Here is a 21216-nt window from a genome sequence, read left to right as displayed (position 1 = left end):
TCTCTTTGCTAAAATCCCCTCTAGATTGGCAATAAGAAGCCTTCTACCAGCTCTTGGGGCAATAGCTGATCGCCGGGAAGGACTGCACCAACGAGCGGGCCTCCAGCAGAGAAGTTCCACATCGTGACGGGAGCACAGAATTCTACACACACACTGTGGACGGGAGGCAATTTAAAGTTACGAGCTGGGGTGATAAACGAAGATGAAGGAACGAGTCTATAATATTATAGTGCTACAACACACCAGTGAGCCCCTATTGTCTCTCAGAGCGCCTTCAAATCGACCGAGTGCTTTTTGAACGTTAATTAGTGTTTATTTACTTAAAAATAAATGAAAATTACTGTCAGTAATCACGCTCTTGTCTAATGTCGACAAAAAAATGATCGATCTTGCCCAGTGAAAGAACCACCCCTGACTTCTTCGTTAGTGACCCTGTCTGTTCATCTGATCCTGAGTAACTTTCTCATCTAAGACATTTGGTCAAGAAAACTGAGATAATCCTCTTTGCAAGTTTGAGATGCGTTCGAGAATCTATGTCTCATGCCCAGACAACAAGACTGACTCCATTATATCTGAGTTGAAAATCCGTAGCTTTGTTCGGAGCGAGATACCCCTGGTTCTTCAAATCCATTTCAAAGATCGTAATGAAAGCAGCCCGTGTCTTTCCGATGCAGGACGCGTTCAGCCCCCTCCCTCTTTCGCTGCCCCAGAATTACAAGGTTCTATCTGCCAAGTACATTGTGCCTAGTTTCGGGAAATTTGATGACCTCATTTTAAAAAAAAGTTTCACTACATGTCAAGCTTTTTCGAATGCAACGCTTTGAATATCTCGATAACGACTCCAAATTATAATCTTGCGATTTTGGTAGAGCAGATAGAACATTTGGTTTCTGACTTCATGGTCCTCGTAACCCAAAACAGCCAAAAATGTCAGATGGAACTTTGTAATTCTGAGGTAGTGCTTTGTCAATTAATAATAGGCGTACATGCAAGACGCAGATGGCTTCAACGATAATGGTGTGCACACAATGCTTTTATCCTGGAATCAAGTTCATGTGGATCAAGTCCCAAAGGGTTGCCACGGTCCTGTCTATCACATGAACCAGGAAGTATTCCTTGGTGTTCATACTAGACACCGCTCAGCACCCACTGTTCTTTGAAGAGAAGTTGTCGGGGATGATTGCCTTTGTCAAACTCGGCATCATCAATGTCCACAGAAGGTTGGCCTACCGATGTGTATTGCCTTCTGGTTGAATTATTTGTACTTACTCTAAGGTATCGAATGAAAAAAAAAAGGGGGGGGGATGTAAGGAATAAAAGGGTGGGGTGGACAAATTGTGCAAAATTAATAAACGGGGAGAGGGGGGATAAAAAAAAGGGTGTGTGTGTGGGGGGGGGGGGGGGGGGGGTGACATATTCAACCTCATACCCCTGACGTACTAACTAGTAGGAACAAATCTGTTTTATTTCTCCTTCAGTGAATATTTAAAAAAAGAGATAATGAAATTTTAGGGATTTTAGGAAGTTGTTGTGACAACTTTGCCCATTTAGGAACAAACCAGTTTCAATAAAAAGTATAAACCAAAGTACAAAAGTTCTACAAATGCACAGAAAATTGAGGTAGCCAACCCGGTACCTGTACTAATATTGAGGGTAATTTGCCATTTACAAAAAAAACCCAAACCGTTTCATTCAGATATCTAGATTTTAGATGATGTTTCACATGATCGTCGGTCGGTGGCAAGCTGGAAAATAATAATAAACGGGGGGTATGGAATAAGGAGCCGGGGACGCTTACTCGATACCTGTGCGTACTGTGCATTCTAGATACATTGTAATATTATTGTTCAGATCGAACGCTTTTCTTTTTGTCTCAAGACGGGCAAGTGTTTGACTTCGGTTTTATAAGTCACTTGCAAAAATTCTAAATTTCTCTTCTCCTTCAAACCCCTGAAAGATATATTTTTATGGGCTGGATCATGCAATATCTCGGCCCACATTTGCTGTCAGCAAGGTTTCTGTTCATAGTTAACTTTAAGTAAAAGTTTTACGGCATTTGCAACAAAATAATTAATATGTCATTCAACCGCCAAAGATTAGATGTGTTACAAGAGAAGAAAAGGAGGAGAGATAAGGACGAAAGATGTTTCATTGGAGAGAAGGAGCAATTAATCACACAAATGTCTGTGCTTTCAACACAGCTTTGTAGTAGCATACTAGCAGTATAGGTACAAATGATGGAAAGTTTTTAAAAACTCTTGACGCGATCTATTGTCGTCTGTTTCTCTCGCGTGCCATTTACTATAATTACATGTATATTATTGTGGCGTACACTGGTATTTTGCAGAACTTTATAAAGACGTACGAAAAAGCGCGCCAACTCGCTATTACTCATACCATTACGCTTGCCGCGTCTTGCACGACATGCATGGTCTGCCTTCCAGATTCCTTCGTCCTACTTAAAATTTGATAATATCAGTTATAACAATTTATATCTGCTTTTTATTCACTCATTTATTTTCGACATTCTCACCAGTTGATTGACTGAGTAGGTGTTTTACGGCACTATCGACTCAATTTTGTTTCTGATTCTCACCAGTGAGTTTGCGCGTGGTAGGAGGACAAGTCCTGGTCCTTTTTCTTTATTTTCTCTCTTACCCTTTCCGCTGCTCTAATTATAATGATCACTAGCCTATCCTGTTGACATGCTTCTCTTTACTCATATAAACAAACCTAGGAGTTCGCTGAAAATTACTGCGGACATTTTTACTACCGGTACCGGTAAAGCATGTAGCCTACAATTTATGCGATCACACACTTTTACTCTTGGCAGCAATATAGCAGTATTTTTGACACAACGTTGGAAGATTAATGTACACAAAAAGGAAAGGAAGGCGTGTTAACTTTGGGGGGGCTTCTAAGATTTCTGTGAAATAATATCTACTGAGAGAGAGAGAGAGAGAGAGAGAGAGAGAGAGAGAGAGAGAGAGAGAGAGAGAGAGAGAGAGAGAGAGAGAGAGAGAGGGAGAGGGAGAGAGACAGAGAGAGAGAGAGAGGGAGAGGGAGAGGGAGAGAGAGAGAGAGAGAGAGAGAGAGAGAGAGAGAGAGAGAGAGAGAGAGACAGAGAGAGAGAGACAGAGAGAGAGAGAGGGGCACTTGACGTGGTTGGGGGTCTATTGATGGAGATATGGAGATAAGAGCAAGAGCCGACCATCGGTTGTATGGATCATTAAAAAATTATTAACATTGATTATGAGTTATAAGGAACTGATAGGCTAATTTATATGCCAGGTACTATTGTACAAATCTATGACCAGGCTGGGCCAATGGAACTTTTTTGGTGACGGAAAGAATAGGCCTAAGCCTGGGCCAACTTGGCAAATAAGATCTAGGCTTACAAGGGGAGGGCACTACCGTCGTTCAGGTACCAAAAGTGTTCGTGCCCCATTCCTTCGAACCATCATGTAGATCAACTGACGACAGGCAAGAGGTCGAGCCAAGGTAGTTCATGTTGTTCCAACCACCTATTGCAACGGTTGAAGGTAAATTTGACTTCTAAGTTACAGGCAACAGATGATCTAGATCTAGATTTATGTCATAACCAGGACAGACGACCCCGACGTGAGACCAGCGTGAGTAGCCCTTTATAAGGCCCTAGCACTAGAGTCACTAGAAGAGGCCTCTAGTCTAGTCTAGAGTCTTAAGTAGAGTCTCTAGATATGACTCTAAATTGCATAATTTCATTGAATTGTCTTAGAGTTTTGAGTTTTGAGTTGTAAGATGGTACTTGTATACTAGATCTAGATCTAGAGATCTAGGGAACTAATTGTTAAAACGAAGTGTATACAGACCCGGTAACTGGGAACAAAGTCACGAAGTATACAGACCCGGTAAGGGAACTCTTTTGTGATTTCGGGAAGTTTCAGACGTCAGACCCGGTCACAGAATTCTAAACTAAGTGTAGAATTCTGTGGACCCGGTAGAAATCTTTTGTGTGTGTGAGAGAGAGAGATAGAGAGAGAGAGAGAGAGAGAGAGAGAGAGAGAGAGAGAGAGAGAGAGAGAGAGAGAGAGAGAGAGAGAGAGAGAGAAGGGGGGGGGGGTGCTAGCAAAATGTAAATGACATGCCCCAGTTGGCAGGAGGGAACGAGAGAAAGATAGAGTGGGAAATAGGTGGGGACAAAGAAATACAGAGATAAACAAAGAAAAAGAGAAGGCGAGCGGTACACAGAGGAGAGAGAGAGAGAGAGAGAGAGAGAGAGAGAGAGAGAGAGAGAGAGAGAGAGAGAGAGAGAGAGAGAGAGAGGGGGGGGGGACTGCTCGATTGAAATTATGACATTGTAACTTGTTCTTTTCTTCAAATTGTGATTCCTCCAACTCCAAAACGGAGGAAAAACCATCGTTAATCGAAAAGACATCCGCAATATTCATTTAGATCTAGGTTAGCCGCGAAACTAGAGGAAAGATTTATGTCTGTCTGCTTAGATCTAGATCTAGACCATAGATTTAGAAGAACCTAGGTCTACCCTGAGCCAAGAGGGCGCTGAAACTCTCCGAAATCACAAAAGAGTTCCCCTACCGGGTCTGCATACTTTGTGACTTTGTTCCCGGTTACCGGGTCCGTATACACTCCCTTGTTAAAAATAACGTACAGTTGAACCTGCCCTGGACGGCCACCTCTATACTGTCCCCGTAGAATTATGCAAATTTAGAAGGCCAAATTTTGCAAAAAAAGAAGCAAAATTATGCAAAAATTATGCAAGTTACCGTAACACCATTCGCGACATGTTCTGCACTTTTTCAACACCAAGTTTCCTGATTTTCATATTTTATGTACAGAAAAATGGAAAACAGAACATTCAGTATCAGTAATTTGTTGTGTATTTGGAAAAGAAAACAATACACATCAGTAAAAAAAAAAATTTTTAAAATAAAAATAACGAAGTGACTATTTCTCCGAATGTTCGGAGAAATAGTGCCGATCTTTATTTCTCCGAACGGTTTCCGGCTTCCGGTCTCGTGATTTTTTGCCTATTTATTGCGAGAGTTCGGCCCCAACTTTCATTCTGCCTCTGATCTGGGAAGGAACACCGCATGGCAAGCCCGCCTACAGACAACCTTCAGTAACACCCACCACCATCATGCACATGCACACACACTAACTAAACATGACCAACGGGCAACTTTTGAACGTATGACGAGCTGGGCTGTGGATGGAGAGACAGTGTGAGTGAAAGAGCGGGTGAAAGGAAGAATGTGCGAGTGTATCCACAGGCGACAGCAACTACAAGACGACGACACCGACCCCCCTGGCCTGGTCCACAGCTCACGAAAGAAAGGAATGCAGCTCAGGCAGTGTTTTGCCTATATTATTGTCCATGGTTTGCAGGGTGCAAGGGAATGAGTGAGATTTTCTTTGTGTGTGCCTGGAGGGAGGGGGTGGGGTATGAAAGTCATGCGGACAGGGATGAGCCGCGGGAGAGAACACGGGAATTGAATGAATGAGTGAAACTGAAAGAGACGATCGACTCATGAGCCCTGGAGTGAATGGATCCTGTGTTTCTATTTTGCATACTTTGAACTGTTACTGAATAAAGGCTGAAATAAAGCCCGAAAAACAAACACACACACACACACACACTCCTCACTTTCCACTTACTACCACACACAGACTCACTCACACACGCACACATACATACACACACACACACAGGAGCAAATTTTTGGGTCTATATCTATTTCGATTTTCAAGAGCTAGTCTAGAGATTTTTAGATGAGTGTAAAAACGTGAAAAAGAAAGGTTTCACAACAGAAAGAAATCAAAATTAGAACAGCCCATAAACAACAACAAACATTAACAAATAAGGGCGTGTGTCCACCTGTCCGAAGAAGATTGGCTGTTTTAAACCTAAATGTGCGTATTTAAAAAAAAAGTACAGGATATTACATGTAAATTATGGAATCACACACATTAAGAGGCTTTGCCAGTGTCAGTACATTGGTCGCAGCAGTGACAAACGCAGATGCCAGTTCTATGTGTCGTTATCAATAACCCTCCGTAGATCTAGACAGCACACGAGTGAACACAACTGTACAACACATTACGTTTAAGAGCAGTACCCTTCATAGGCAACAGACCATATCTGTAGCGAAAAACTGTTTGGAATTGTAGCATTTCTTTATTTACTGCGGACATTTTTTGGACCGCTTGAACCATATTGTATACGAACAAGCTTTGGTAGGCCTATACTATAATTATAGATCTATATATAATATCCGAAATTTGCGAGAAAGGATGAGATTTCACTTCAGTGTTCGGAGAAATACTGCCCAGCTTTATTTTCCAGAACGTTCGGAGAAATAGTGCCCAGCTTTATTTTCCCGAACGTTCAGAGAAATAGTGCCGGCCGAAAAATAATCTCTGTGACTTTCAGCAAACAAAAAAGTAAAAAAAACTGGACCTCTGATGCTGGCACGTTACTAAAATCAGGTTTTGACCTTCCTGGAGCTATCATTTTGAACCCCCCCCCCAAAAAAAAACCCCCAACACAATTAACAACAACAGTCCCACAAAAACCATCCTATAATCTCCCCCCTTAAAAGAAATAAAACGACAACAACAACAGCAAATTGTAATTGAATCAGCTCTAGGGCAGTCCTAAACCTGCTCCCACCTCCATTTGGGACCTCAGAAGTAAATGGTTCGTTTTCTTCATTTTGATCAGTCTTGCCTAAGACGGCCACCTGTCTTTTACGGTCACTTTTCTCCTTGACAATGGGTGGCTGTCTTACACAGGTTCCACTGCATATATATAGGGCCTAGATCTAGAGTTCTAGAATTGTTCCGAACAACAGAGAAGTGGGAGTACGCCAGGGTTGTCTGCTCTCACCCACTCTTTTCAACGTTTTCTTTTAGAGGATCATGGCAGATGCACTTGACGATCACGAAGGAACAGTCAGTATTGGGAGCAGAATGATTTAAAACTTGCGTTAAATTTTGCAGACGACATAGACGGCCATGCGGGACAGGAGCAAGAACTTGATCTAGTCAGCTTAAACCTCCACAGCCTACAGCATAGAAATTAGCTCTGAGAAGATCAAACTGATGTCTTACAGCAACTATAACATCACAGTGGACATCCAGGTCAACAACCAGAGGCTTGAGACTGTACGCAGCTTCAAATATCTGGGTGCGATAGTGACAGACGAAAGATCAAGACCAGAAATAATCTCCAGAATAGTGTAAACTTCAGCAGCAATGACCAAGTTGAAATCCATCTGGAATGACAGAAATATCACCATCAGATCATATCAAGGATCAGACTGATGCGTTCCCTGGTCATGTCAGTATTTTTTGTATGCATGGGAATCCTGGACCTTGAATGCAGACCTTGAAAGAAGGATCAAAGCTGTGGAGATGAGATGCTTCTGGAAAATCCTTGGTGTCTCATACAAAGATCACATCACAAATGATGAAGTCAAACAACAAATAAAATATGAAATAAGACTATATATGCTGACCTTCTCACTTTGGTCTGGAAACACAAACTGCAATGGTATTGACACGTCCCCCATTCTTCCGGCCTTGCCAAGATGATCCTGCAAGGCAGCCTCCAGGGAAAAAGGAGCAGACGCAGATTAAAAAAGAGTTGGGAGAACAGCATCAAGGAATGGACAGGCCTGGATTTCAAAGACTTGCTCAGAAAAGCTGAAGACCGGAAGGAGTGGAGGAAGCTGATGGCCAAATCTTCAAAACTGCCCCGACGGGATAGGTGAAGGTGAAACCTCAGTCAGGCGTGGCAATTGAATCGTTTGGAAGTTTTTATGTATGCCTACTATGTCCACCCCATTATAAATGTTACAATTTTTTTTTCCAAACTTCTGAAGAAATAGAGATCAATGGCAAGTATACACAAGGGTTCAGTTTCAGGAAATGTAGCTGGCCTACGGTGTGAGATCAAAACAAATGGAAGAAGATTTAGAGATTTGTGACAACATGCACCTTGACTGAAGATGTCAGAGGCAATACTTTGATAATGGTCAGTCTTGGGCTTGGGCGTAACTCATGAGCTTCTTTCCATTTAATCTATCCTTTAAGATTCTGCTTTCTGCACAAATTGAAATAGCATACTTTAAGGGAAAGTTAAACATTTAAGAGAACGAGACTCTTCATGGATTAGAGCGTGATCGAACTGAAAACTCTCCCTGATTATACTGTAGTTGCTGGGGCAGCCATTTGACTGGAAAACAATTTATAGCGCTGGTGAACCACTATGCTGTCTAAGATTCTTACATCTTTCTGCAGGCATTACTCACAAGTGCATTGGATTTACTGACAAGTGCATTGGAAGGAATCGTCCAAATGGATATTAAACATTATATGCCCAACAAGAAACCCAGGAGGTCTGACAGGCTCAATAGCAAGGAAAAAGCTGCCTTTGAGGAGACAATCAAGGTCAACATGTTGAATTCCTGTATTCTGGGGTACTTTGACTACCTGCCCATTGAGCTCAAGTTCAGAATTTTACGCTTTCTCACAGGTTAGAAATACTGCAGTTTGTTGCAACAGATTTTTAGCTTAACTAAAGTTCTTTCAATTTTAAGTTTCATAGAATGATATTTCAATATTTCGTGACCTCAGTGCTTTCTTGTCGTATCTCCATTTTTTAGAACAGTGATAGTTCATAACAAAGAGTTAGCTTAAGAAGAAGTCATATTTTCACTGTTAAAAAAAATGGAGATGTGACAAAGAAGCACTGATCAGGTAGTGATAATATCATAAATATGTATTTGCGTTTTTTAAAAATAATTCCATAATTTCTGTATGTGAGGCAAGTGTTGGAGAGCAGTTTATATGGTCTGTTTCCTCTGCTTTTCTTACTGCCACAATAGAATTGTCCTGATCTACAGTTCTTGGCAAAATGTTGCTGTTATTTGCTTCCTCTCAGCTAACTATGACTCATGTGTGTATTTCATCATCAGCTCTTCTCTCCCACTCCCTGCCAAAAAAAACCCATTTACAGTGGAATTTGCTCTGGCCACTTGTCTAAGATATTCACCTGTACAAATGACTACTTCCCTCTTCCACCCTTGCATTTTTTCTATATTAAAATGACACTGACCAAGATGTCGGCCTGTCTAAGACAGCCACTTTTCTCCTCAACAATGGATGGCTGTCTTGGACACATTTGACTGTATCTGTTATGCTATCATGAAAGAGATCTCTCATTACATGCCTCATCTAGATGCCTTGCTCTCCAGCTCACCCCATGTCAGACCAAAGGCTCTGAGGATTCTTGGCAGTCTTTTTCTCGCATACACACAAAAGTCTTTCATTCTGTGCTCTGGTTTTGACTTATGGTATTTATAATATTATGCTCACACAATTTGTCTTTGTACTGTAATTAGATCATGATGTGGAAGCACCGAGTTTGTAAGTGCTTTGTAAGTTGTAGTGGGCAAAGTTTAATACTCAATTTATTCTCTTCTCTTTTTCTGTTACTGAGACTATGCAAACTTTTCCAGAAGGGCAAATATGACTGCAGTCTTTTGCTTTTACACCTAATTCTAGCTGAACCAACTCCTTGGTGCAAAGTAGCAAGTTTTTTTTCTGTCATATTTTAAAAAAGACTCCTGTTTGTTGTTGTTTTTTAAACACTGCCTGTAAAGCAAGGAAAACCCAAAGGTATTGCTGCTGTAGGTAGACTGTACTATATTTGCATTGTGCTTGTATATAGTATTAATAATTTACAGAGCTATTTTAAGATTTTTTTTGTTTAAGTAAGTCTCCTTGTATTATAGTCTATTGGGGAATTTTGAAAACAAGGCAAAAATAATAATAAATCACAAATCTCTGAAAATTATCTGCTCACATTATCTTCAAATTCAAGTTTTGTTGTTGCCAGATTTTATGATAAAAACACTTTGTATGGCATGGAGCATGCAGCACTTATGGAAAAGTTGGTATTTCTCCCTCTGTACTGTAGCTGTAACAGCAGCATGGACTAAAGTTATTTGACTGAACTCAAACCGTGTGCACATGATAAGCAGTGTTGTTTCTTTCCTCAGTTGAAGATCTCAGCATTCTGACGATTTCGTCAAAGGCTATGAGGAACCTGGTTGAAGGATATCGGGTGACACAATTCTCAGGGCCTCACCGCATCCCCTACGAGGAACTACATTCTTCATTGTCAGTTGAGGAACAAGCCATGATGTTAAGCAGATTTCATAAACTGGGTAAAGTACTTATCGTTCATGTTAAAGTCTACTTGCTAAAAGCCACTGGAAATTAAAAGCAGATATATATCTGTAAAGTGTTCTACAATACCAAGTGAAATGAACAACCCTGTAATGCGAGAGGAGGACAAATTATGTTGCCAACTGATTTGAAGAACAGACTACTGTGCTCCCCTTTTCGAAATTCTAAGTTTGGTATTCTTCTGGTTGTGTTAAGCTTGCTACTGTCATTTAAAGTTAAATTTTGTTTTGTGTTTTTTTTCAAGTTGTGTAAACGTTGTAGTTGAAAAAATATGTCAAGTCAACCTTCTCATACTTTCTTTGTACTGTCTGCCCAAAATTTTGTAAGCTGCCAGTCTTCCTGATGATTTGACTTGTAATAGGATGTGTTAATCCTCAAAAGTTCCCAAGTCTACCCTTCTCTACCTTAAACCATGTTTCTCACTCTGAATATTAGGGGCAGTCTTGAGCTGCCATTTCTGTGTGGAGTGCATGTCAGGCAGGTTGTCTTTCCTCTTGTTAGTTTATGCCAACATAGTTTTTGCACAGACCTCTTCTGGTATAATTGTTTTAAAAAATTACAGCGCAATTAGATTTTTGAATTTTTCACTGCTTCATCTTTCTGCTGAACATTGATTGGATTCTTCTTTATTTACAGGTGTTTATAATATTGTAGAGTAATATAAATATAATTTTAATGATAAGGCCCTTTGACTTGTGTGCAAAACATGTGAGTCCATTTTCACTATGGGGATGATAGTTTCTCAAGTATCTGTTGCTTTCTCCTGGGATGTATCCCTCACAGGTTGGGTTGATCCAGATTAACTGGGTTGAAAAAGCCTGTTTCCAAAATTATCTGTATTGTACCATTAGGGGCTTTAATGTATTGACAAAGTTCATACAATTCATTCCTTTTTTTTTGTGAACAGGTCTTTTAATGAAGAGATCGACATGTGTTTATGCAACAAAAGACAGGCTGAAAATTGTAAATGAATTCTTAACGCGGGTATGTACCACATTGATTTATTATGGAATATTTGGTACCACATTGATTTATTAAGGAGTATTTTGTGATCTAGGAGAACCTTATCTTGAACCAAATAAAAAGAGAAAGAGAAAGAGAATGAGGCAGTAATGTTAAGAAAGATTGTTTTGACAAGATTGTTGATAATTTCATCTTTTTGAATATGAAAACATTGTCTGAAGATGCTGCTTATTTGTGATCCCCAGGGATCTTATAAAGGAGACACTTCTGCTTCACTGACATCTCGGAACAAGGAATTGATTTGATTAAATTTTAAAAATCAATTTGTTTGCTTGTTTCTCTGGATATCTGTGCAGCTGCTAAAATGTATTTGTCTTGAGAGAAAGGGGAAGGGAGGGAGGGGATGGGGAGGGAGTGAAGTGGCAGAAAGAAAGGGAAATTGCTATATACCTATGTAAGTCTTCTGTATTTTTTATAGTAGAGGGTTTTACGGTGCTCGCAACTGCATAAGGTCATATGATCGCCAAGGGGTGGGTGTCAACAGAGAAGTCTTTACAGGGAATCAGACTTAGACTGCTCACCTCTCTAGCTTCAACAGCACAAGGTCTGCTTCGACTATCAAGGCACCCCAAAATAGCAGGTCACAAGAGAGTGACAAAAATACAAAAGAAGTAGAGGAAAATGACAATAGTAAGGATCAGGGAAAAAAAAGAAGCTGTAGTTTTAGTTTTAGTAGAGGTTTTACGGCGCTCGCAACTGCAAGGTCATATGAGCGCCAGAAGATTAAATGTGTTACAAGAGAGTAACAAACATAAAAAAGAAGGAGGGGAGAAAAGGACGATAGATCTATGTTTGATAGGAACGAAGAAGCAAACCACCCCAGAGCACCCGCCAACCACCCACAAAAAAGAAGCAGTTCCCTGTTGTAGATTAGGCATGAGTGTGCCATGAGTCAGCCCATTTACAATTCTACTATCCTTGAACGAGAAAGGTCCCCCCTTTAAGAATGGCCTAAAGACACTTTGGTCAGTGGCACTGCCCCGGGGGGTTAGGTCTTCTGTATGCTATTTCAGTTGTAAGTATGTGTGTATGCTTTTTTTATGAGAAAAATTTCACTAAAAATGAGTATTGCCTATTGGTATCTTATCTCTACAGATGGAATGTTCAAATGTGAAAACCTGCAAAGATATGTCTCGGTGCATTGCTCTGCTCTGCTTCGGCAAGTTCTTACACACTGTGATAGCGGGCTGGGATGACAGTGAGTGTCAGAGAGTGTTTGACAGCCTCTGTCAGCACATGTGTGTGCACAGACTGGTCAAGGCTGTGGTGGCCAATAAACCAGGTGAGTAGTTCTGGTGGTCAGGTAGTCTGCAAATGCTGCTTCATAAAAAAAATGTCAAGCTATTACAATATAATATATTTCAGATGGGTGGTTATAAGTGGATGCACCTGGGCAATATATGTGGTTGTAGTTGTTATTTTTGTTTCGGAAGCTGTTGAGCTTCCACATTATTGTTTTTTTCAAATTTGTAGAATATACGTTTGCTTCAGTTGTTGATCTGTGTAGGGATTTGGAAATTATTAGTTTTAGTGGATAAAAGCACTCCCTAAGAAGGTTCATGAACTCAACTTCAAAATGTGGGTGTAGAGGTTTTGAACAACAAAAGGCATTAGTGTTTGAAGTGATTGCAGTTTCTTTTATATAAATGCAGTGTGTCACCTATTGTACTCTTTTTACAACTAATCTGACACAGCTTTTAAAATAAAATTCATCATAATGAGAAGGTATCTCCTCTCTAGAAATTTTTAAATTGTGGAAACTTTGAAGCGTGTTGGGCGAACTTCTCCGTTTTTGAAATTACCTGTGTTTTACTTCTTTTTTTTGTGCAGGAGGTCAAGAGGCAGTGTGGAGAAGAATTAGGTCATCTTAGTATCTGATCAATGTAGAAAATTCCATTTCACCTTGGCTTTAGGTTGACTGAGGCATTAGATATTGCTGTAATTTTGAAAATGCTGTACTAGACTGTTATTGTCATTAGTCAAGAATTATTATGTACAATGTTACATTTTTCCCTCTACCTCTTTTCCAAGTTCTCTTCTATTACTTTCTCCCTTGTCTGAGTTTATTACGATTTTTCCCCCCTCTGTCTACAGGGTTGCACAGTCACATTGAAGTCAAAGTTCGTCATTTCTTCCGTCGAATATTCTTGGACCCATGTGGCACAGTCTTAGATAAGGCATTTTGGATCACTCGTGTCTTGAAGCCTTGGCCCCTTGTTTTCCAGGCTCGACTTCTATACCTGCTGTATTCTGGCCACTGTTCAGGTAGGGTTTCTTTTTTAGATGTGGAGATCATCTAGAGCAATATTTAACAGTTTTCCTATGTGTAGTCTAAGTTGTTGATTCGAAGTTTGCGAAGAGTTGTCACGAATACAGTCATATGATAAGGAACAGAATGGGAAAGTGATATTACTGGAAAGATGTAAAAGAAGCTAACCCTAACCTAACACAAGAAGTCCCACATATTAACTTTACGTAGCTTTAGCACTTATAGCTTGAAGATGCCTACTGCTGTTTAGTACCCTGTGAAAGTGTATTTTTAGATTTGTGCTTCCTGGTCGTAGTCTGCAGTTCAACATTTACCACCATTTCTTTATCAGGATGTTTGCAAAATTTATTTTAAATTAAATGTAAATAATTTTCGCCCATGTAGACACATTTTAATTTCAGCGGCTGGCTGCTTCTTCCTTTCACTGTCAGAGCCAATTTTTGCTAAATGGAAGACAGAATAGCAACAGGTGGACTGAGATACTCTTCAAAATAACTTCTCCTTCTGAGAATTGAAATCACTTCTTCTGCCTAGAACTGTAAAGAGCCTTCCTTTTTACACCCAGATGCCAGTCACTTATGTTAAATCATTGTCACTTATACTCTATTATAAAGTAACTTTTCTCATGCTGACCCTTACAGACTGGCTCATGCTGACCCTTACAGACTGGCTCAAAGCAACCTACCTCCTAAATAATCTAAATAGGGGACTCTAAACGTTTACAAATGCATTTTTAAAGTAGTAGAGGAAAGACTAAGAAGCAAAAGAAAAAAAGAAGAAAGAAAAACAAGACAAGAGGAGGAGAAGTAAAAGCAAAAGAAAAATGGTCGTGAGTTTGACTGTGTTGTTCTGATCCCCAGGAGGAGAGATACAGTGGCACGAGATGAGCGAGAACACTCCGTCGGATCTGGAGCAGTCCACACAGTACTTTGGCAACGTTTCCAGCATTCTGCAGATTCTCTACATGCACAGCGTTGAGTGGTCTAGTGATGAAGTTATCTGCCTCATCGATGAAATGATCAGTAGGGGAAAATTCTATAGTTGTTTCTCTCCGTTTTACTACCTGCCATATTTGTTTTTGGTAAAAGGAAAGGTTGTCTTAGGCAGCTAGACGTTTTGAACAGCGTGTAATTAAAATATTTGAAAAAATGCAAGGGGGAAATGGGAAATGGTCATTTGTACTAGTGATTGTCTTGGACAAGTGGTCGATCGAGCAGCTTTGCCTGCATTTCAGTATTTCTTTGAACTATTTCTTATTTGTCTTTGAATGTCATAAAGTTTGCCATTAATGGCAGTCTTTGGACAGTCCTGCCCAGTTCTCAAAGGATTGTCTCTGCAGTTTTATAATTCAATTCCATCTCTATTGTTCTTCTGCTGGTTTTTCTCTTTCTTCCTCTTTTTCACTCATGGCCAAGTGGACATTTGTAGTAACCTGCTGGGAGGAAATGTGAAGGGCATGTCCAATCCATACCTTGATCTCTTGGGTGATGTAGGTGTAGAATAGGGTTGTTTGCATCATGTTCATATTTTTTTCCAGTTCTATTAAAAAGACACATTTTTTTTTTTCTGTGATGGTACATTCTGAACTTATTTCATTCTCTTTGCAGGCACTCCTGAGGATTGGTTGGTCGAAAATATTGCTGGTCTTCTCCTTGCCTGTGGTGAACCCATGGCAACCAAGATGTTGGCTAGCAGAGCTATCAACGGAAGATATGTCGAAGTGGCAAGCATTGTGGCCTCTCTATGTTTGGTAAGCTGATGACTCCTTGCCAGAGTTCAAAGTGATAATGTGAATCAGAAAATGGACTTTGACATTATTATCATCATCCGGTGCCTTGCTAACTGGCGTGGGCGATCATGGACCTTCACTCTGTCTTGCGTTGCAGCAATGGTGTCTGTTGTTCTTGCTGCTCCTAGCCATGTTGTCATCTTGTCCAGTACCTTTTCCCTCTGTCTGCCTCTGCCTCTCTTTCCTTCATTCTTGCCTGTTGTTACAATATTCTCCAATGCTTCTTTCTGCATTGTGTGTCCGAAGAAATTTGCCTGTCGCTTTCTTTTATTCGTCATAAGCTGTCTTCTGCAATTTGCTTCAACTAAGACTTCTTCATTTGTTTTTCTAGCAGTCCTTGGGATACATAGCATTTTCTTATGAACCACAACTGTCGCCACAATTGTTCTTTCCAGCTGTTTATTGATTGTCCATGCTTCGCACCCATATAATGGGATTGGCTCGATGTAACTTTTCAGTTCTCTTTTTGTTGTTTCCAGTTGATATTATATCAATGTTTATTCCCTCAGAGCTCATGCTGAGCTATGGTGCGGATAACACTGATTCTAATCTCCAATGGAGCATTTTTGAACTTGGATTGTTAGAGAAATTTTCAAGGTGTTCCGCATGCAGATTGATGTTTGTTTCAGAGGTCTTGACTCTTGAAAGACCTTACAGTTTTGAAAGGTGCTTTATTTAAACCCACACAATAATTCACCTATTATATCTGTTGACCTCAGAGCTATACATTTTTGAGAAAGCTAATGGAAGAATCAAGTTTTGTTCCTGTCTCGTTACTCCCTGTTGATGTGATATGGGCTGACTGGGGTTGACTCAAATTCCAGTTGAAAAGACCTTCTCATGTGTGTCCCCAGGTGTGTGTTAAGCACAGTAACAACTCGGGCATGTCTCAGGTGATGGTGATGCTCAAGCGTATTGTAAGTGTGGTTGACAACTGGAAGGACAGACTCTTGTTGCTCTGCAGGATTTCTGACACGTTCAAAGAGCTGATTCTGGATACTCATGAGTTCATAGACTCTGGTGGGTGTTTTATACTTTGATTGCCAGTGGGTGCAAGACAGACAAACGCTGTTATGCGATTTGGCGTTTGTCAGAGGCTTGCACCCAGCGCTTGACTTGATTCACTATGGTTGAACGTGACAACCAATTAGGGTCAACGGTCTTGTAGAATAAAAGCCCTGATGTCTGATTTTATGCTCTATGACTGTTTTGATCACATTTCTAAGGTTGATTCGGTGTTAGTATAACCAAGAGAGTGTTAAGGCAGTTTGGTAGAATAAAAACTGATGGTCTTACAATCATAATAATATATGTAGCAAGTTAAAACAATGTCTGTCTGTACAGTAAGAAAATCTTCCTTTATCAGTGTTTATTCTGATAAGGCTTTCATAGTTTTCTTTAAAATCGAAAGACCCCTTTCCTGTTGTTTCTCTTTTGTCTTACTCTACTTATTTCTGCCTCAAAGTGCTGGTATCATGTGGATATGCTTCTCTTTACTTACACATACCATTCAGAGCAATAGTATCAAGTTATACAATAGGGTATTTGAGATGAAACATATTTTTATACCTTCTGTTTTATGTCTTCACAATGTTAGTACATAAAATTTGTATCTTTGACTTTGTGAATTGTGACAAAGATATGCATTACAGTGAAGAGTCATATAATCAATGAGTTTACAAAAGGTTACTCCATACTTTGATGTTGTTCCAGTTTTCATTTGTTTAATTCCATCTTTGGGCGGGCTTTCAGTGGAATGCTCGTATTTGTGTTTGCTCAGTAAGTCAGATAATATGGACACTGTCTCTGGTATGGTAACTTTGGATAGTGTTTTTTACCAATGCTAGGCGCCTTTCAAATGCAAAGGAGAAATGAATGTGGAACTCAAAATGAAAAAGACATTTTGTAGATGACTATCGCACACCAGATAAATAGATTCTATAGGGATATAATTAGAATGGTTGGAAATATTATTTGCTGTGAGATAAGATATTTCAACATTTACTTGACCTAAGCCAGATTTTTTATGTTTCTCTCACAAAATGACACATTATAAATTTTCACCTTTTAAAAAAAATGCTCAATTATTTTTTTCTTCTGTGGGCCAGATGATGGAAATGATGCCGAGTTCTACCATCATGTGACAGCAATGACTGAATTTGCCAAGCAGATGACTCACCTTGCCTTCAAAAACGTCTTAGAAGTGTGATGGAACAATTAATGACCATTCTTTTCTTGTTGTTCATGTCTGTGATTCAGTGGTGTCTACAATTTTAGACATTTTGATTGATAGTGGGTGGTTGGCGGGTGCTCTGGTGTTGTTTGCTTCTTCTTTCCTATCAAACATCTGTCGTCATTATCTCTCCTCCTTTTTTTTGTTTGTTACTCTCTTGTAACACCTCTAGTCTTCGGCACTTATATGACCTTATTGTGTTGCAAGTGCCGTAAAACTCCTACTTAAACCAAGACATTTTGATTGAGCACAGTGTCGAACTCCGAAAAGGAACCAAATGTCTCGTAGAACCAAGTATAGGAATATTTCGGTCATTATACCGATGTGAGAAATGTTTACTTCAACTTTCAAGATTTATGTTTCTGTTTAATAAATGAGTTTTTAAAAGTAGTTTATCTGCCTACAGTGAGTATGCATACTGTGTGCCTTTCCCATTAAAGAAACCCTATACAGGATAAAGTTATCCTTCCCATAGTTTCTACATGTGTTATGTTTGGTATCATTCTTAATGTCTCATATTTTCAAACTCAGATATGGGGGCTCTCGTGGCCTAGAGGTTAAGGTGTTGGCCTCTCATTCAAAGGTTCCGAGTTCAAATCCGGATGACAACCGAAAATTTATGTTCTCTAAAATTGTCTCCTTTCACCCCCTTTCCTGCTCTCTAATAATGTTCTTTCGTCTGCTTTCGTTTCCACTTTCTGCCCCCTCCCCTCACCTCCTTTTACCTCTCTTCTAGGCTCCTGACTCTTTCTGCAGGCTTTCTACTGCTACTCCTTGGCCTCTTCTTACTGCTGTCTTTCAGCCACACCCGTGATCTTCTGGTTGGAAAGATCTACTCCCAGCTTTCTCGGACAAGGGCGAAAAATCTCGGAGGGCCCGTGTGCAGGTTGCGCATGTTAAAGATCCCTTGGTGGTCTAAAATCGATAAGAGTAGGCTTCGGCCGCCACCAGGGCAAAATTCAAAATTTCTTACCAACTGAAAAGGTTTGATATGTCCCGCTCGCTCATATGACCTTATGCAGTTGCTAGCGTTGTAAAACACTTACAAAAACCCCCCACAAAAACTCTGATATTCTGATAATCTTTATTTTGACTAAAAAAAAGGATTCCATCTTTCATGTTAATAAAGACTAATAGGGTTGCAGACAGTGACATAAATGTAACAAGCCCCTGTCGCCCCCAGGCACAGGGTAGGCTATCTGTTTGTCCCAGACCCATTTTGCCCCCAGTGGAGAATGGCAGCAGAAAGCTTTTATGTTCAGGAGAAAACTATAATTAAATGTTTCTTTTTTACAACTGTCATAACTTCTTTTTTTATTGCTGTAGCTCTAAAGTAATAAGTGAGACTAGAAAAACAATAAAAATCCCACATAATTTGGTTCGTTACAGAAATTAAAGGTTAAAGTGAATTTTCTGAACATTTCCTGCTTTTGAGTCTGAATATTTCTTCTCTTACAGATTCAAAATATACCTTGTTTAATAACAGTTTGTTTTCATTTCATTCTCTAAAATGCAAATTCTGTACTTGTCTCTAATGCCTCCACACGTTCATTGTGATAATAAGTTATATCGCTTTCTTTTAAAACAAATTGTTGGTTATCTGCCTTAAATGTTGGCCTTGGACATTGTTATATAATTCAAATCTGTCATACAGTACCACATTATTTCATGCTATGGAGAGATACAAACCACATATATTGTTGTATAGTGCATGAATCTCTTTTTTTGTTTTATGCTCCTTTTTCTGAAACTGTCTTGGTGGAATCATTGGTTTTTATGTATTTCAGAACATGTTCATATCATTTTTAATGCTATCATTTAATTAAGCCCCAAAATAAATTGAAAATAGTTGGGTTTGTATTCCAAAGACCAGTTTAACTAGTTGATGGAATCAAAAATTTGATTTAAAAAAAAAGATTATTGACTGGCAGTGTTGTATGGAATCATCAATTTGCTCACGCTTATTTTTCCTCCTGGATTTTTGTCTATGTTAATGTTGAATCTGCTTTCTTGAATGATCTTTGTTTCGATGATTCTGAGTGACATTTTTCTTTCATTGTGAGTGACTCTTTACTGTATTCTGTTTTGGAATTTATGTAAACATGTCATACATTTTAAATCCCTATTCTATCACTTTTGAAGCTTGAAGAAAAGTTGTTATTATTGGACATTGATTGATAAATGGCCTGGTGGCATTTTTTCTCAGTAGACTTTGATAACTCAGTTAAAATTTCACGCCACTTACTATTTTTGTAGTAGTCTAATTTGATTTATTTAAAGCCATATTCAGTTTTTCTCTCATGTTTTTTATGACAGAGACATCAAGGTATTTTGTGGTGCGTACAACTACCTCAGTATGTTTAAGTGTACCCATGCAAGCATCTTTTTGTGTTTAGTTAGTTTGTGGATACTTTTAGAAAACACCACAAAAGGTTCATACTTTTTGTTTGTTTTGTAATGTAGGTTGATGAGATTTTTTTCCAAGCCCTCAGAGACCCTTACTAAGTCAATGAATTTTTAAAAGAATATCAAATAGACTTTTTGTTGTTGTTGTATGAGAAAAAATGCTTAGTGAGGTTACATTGTAATACATGATATATCAGTGGTGTAGATTTCAGAGTGGATGAAAAAAAATGTTTATTATATCTAGTCAAAGAGCACTTTGCTTTTTCTTGTATGAAAGTTAACTTTGTATCAAAATGGGGCATTTTAATATTTTAATAGAAATATTGACCAAAATCAAATCGTGCAGTGAACTGTTGTGAATGCAACCGACTTGTTTTGCTCACTCATATGACCTTATGCAGTTCTGAGTGCTGTAAAATTCTTACTAAGCTAAAGTAAAAGTGGGGCATTCATAAATGAAACATGAGTAAAATTTCTTCGTAAAGTTCATGTAGCAAACCAGCTTTCTACTGTTATATTACCTTGAGTTGTCAGCTACCCACATCATGAACAATGAACATGCAGTTACAAAAGTTTAGCCTAAATTATTTGTCATGTTTTCACATCATGTAGCCTGCATATAAAATGTTTATAAAAAAAAAAAAAGAAAATAAGCTAAAGTAGATACCGTAAGATGTCTTCAAACCTTGGCTTCTCTAATCAGAGACCAGAGCATGTCGTCGCCCATCTCACAAAAGGGCGTAAGGGCATTCTTGGCATTTTTCAGGAGAGCGTTTCAAAGTTTTGGACCCTTTTTAAATTCTTGCTGTGGCATAACCGTTTGCTTTTTCGTTTAAATTTTTTGGCAAGATATTAGTACAACCACCAATTTATCATTCCCTATAATGGTTATAGATATTGCGTCATCAGTTTTTTAAGAAATGGTCTAAAATAGCTGATACGCCTGTTTGTGAAAATATAATTAAGTCCGTAAAGACACAAGATTGACAATATGCCACATCGTTTGGTAATAGAATATAAGAGAAAAGGGATTGTTTTCTTGATTATTGAACAGGTTTATCAACTCAATATGCCAAATTGATCTATTTTCGGGAATGAAAAACAACAAGGAAAAGAAAATGAAACAGATTTGGGGTCTCCACGATATGAAATGTAAATGACTTAAAGAGTTAAGCTTTCTTACTTGTCTTCAAGGTATTATGCAGAATTTGCACAAAACAATGAGTATAAAATTACTAG

The 21216-nt window shown here is 39.1% G+C and overlaps 1 protein-coding gene across 1 annotated transcript; it reads left to right on the top strand.

The window, feature by feature from the left end:
• The first annotated feature begins 3133 nt into the window (after positions 1-3133).
• On the top strand, positions 3134-17694 carry LOC101851215 (F-box only protein 47). The gene is made up of 10 exons (XM_005105854.3): positions 3134-3542; positions 8305-8539; positions 10068-10235; positions 11165-11241; positions 12376-12562; positions 13375-13545; positions 14410-14571; positions 15157-15299; positions 16193-16358; positions 17447-17694. Exons 2-10 carry the CDS (start codon positions 8362-8364, stop codon positions 17545-17547), a joined length of 1353 nt encoding a protein of 450 aa, XP_005105911.1. The 5' UTR covers positions 3134-3542; positions 8305-8361; the 3' UTR covers positions 17548-17694.
• Positions 17695-21216: the final 3522 nt, after the last annotated feature.

This window comes from Aplysia californica, unplaced genomic scaffold (assembly GCF_000002075.1).
Source record: "Aplysia californica isolate F4 #8 unplaced genomic scaffold, AplCal3.0 scaffold00496, whole genome shotgun sequence".
Taxonomy (NCBI): Eukaryota; Metazoa; Mollusca; class Gastropoda; order Aplysiida; family Aplysiidae; genus Aplysia; species Aplysia californica.
This window is presented reverse-complemented; position numbering and strand designations above follow the sequence as displayed.

What these genes read in the sequence shown, in the direction of transcription:
- LOC101851215 (XM_005105854.3), top strand. Translation starts at nt 8,362, where the DNA reads ATGGATATTAAACATTATATGCCCAACAAGAAACCCAGGAGGTCTGAC. An exon ending in AATTTTACGCTTTCTCACAG is followed by an intron (nt 8,540 to 10,067) that starts GTTAGAAATACT and finishes TTCTTTCCTCAG; the next exon opens with TTGAAGATCTCAGCATTCTG. An exon ending in GTATTCTGGCCACTGTTCAG is followed by an intron (nt 13,546 to 14,409) that starts GTAGGGTTTCTT and finishes TCTGATCCCCAG; the next exon opens with GAGGAGAGATACAGTGGCAC.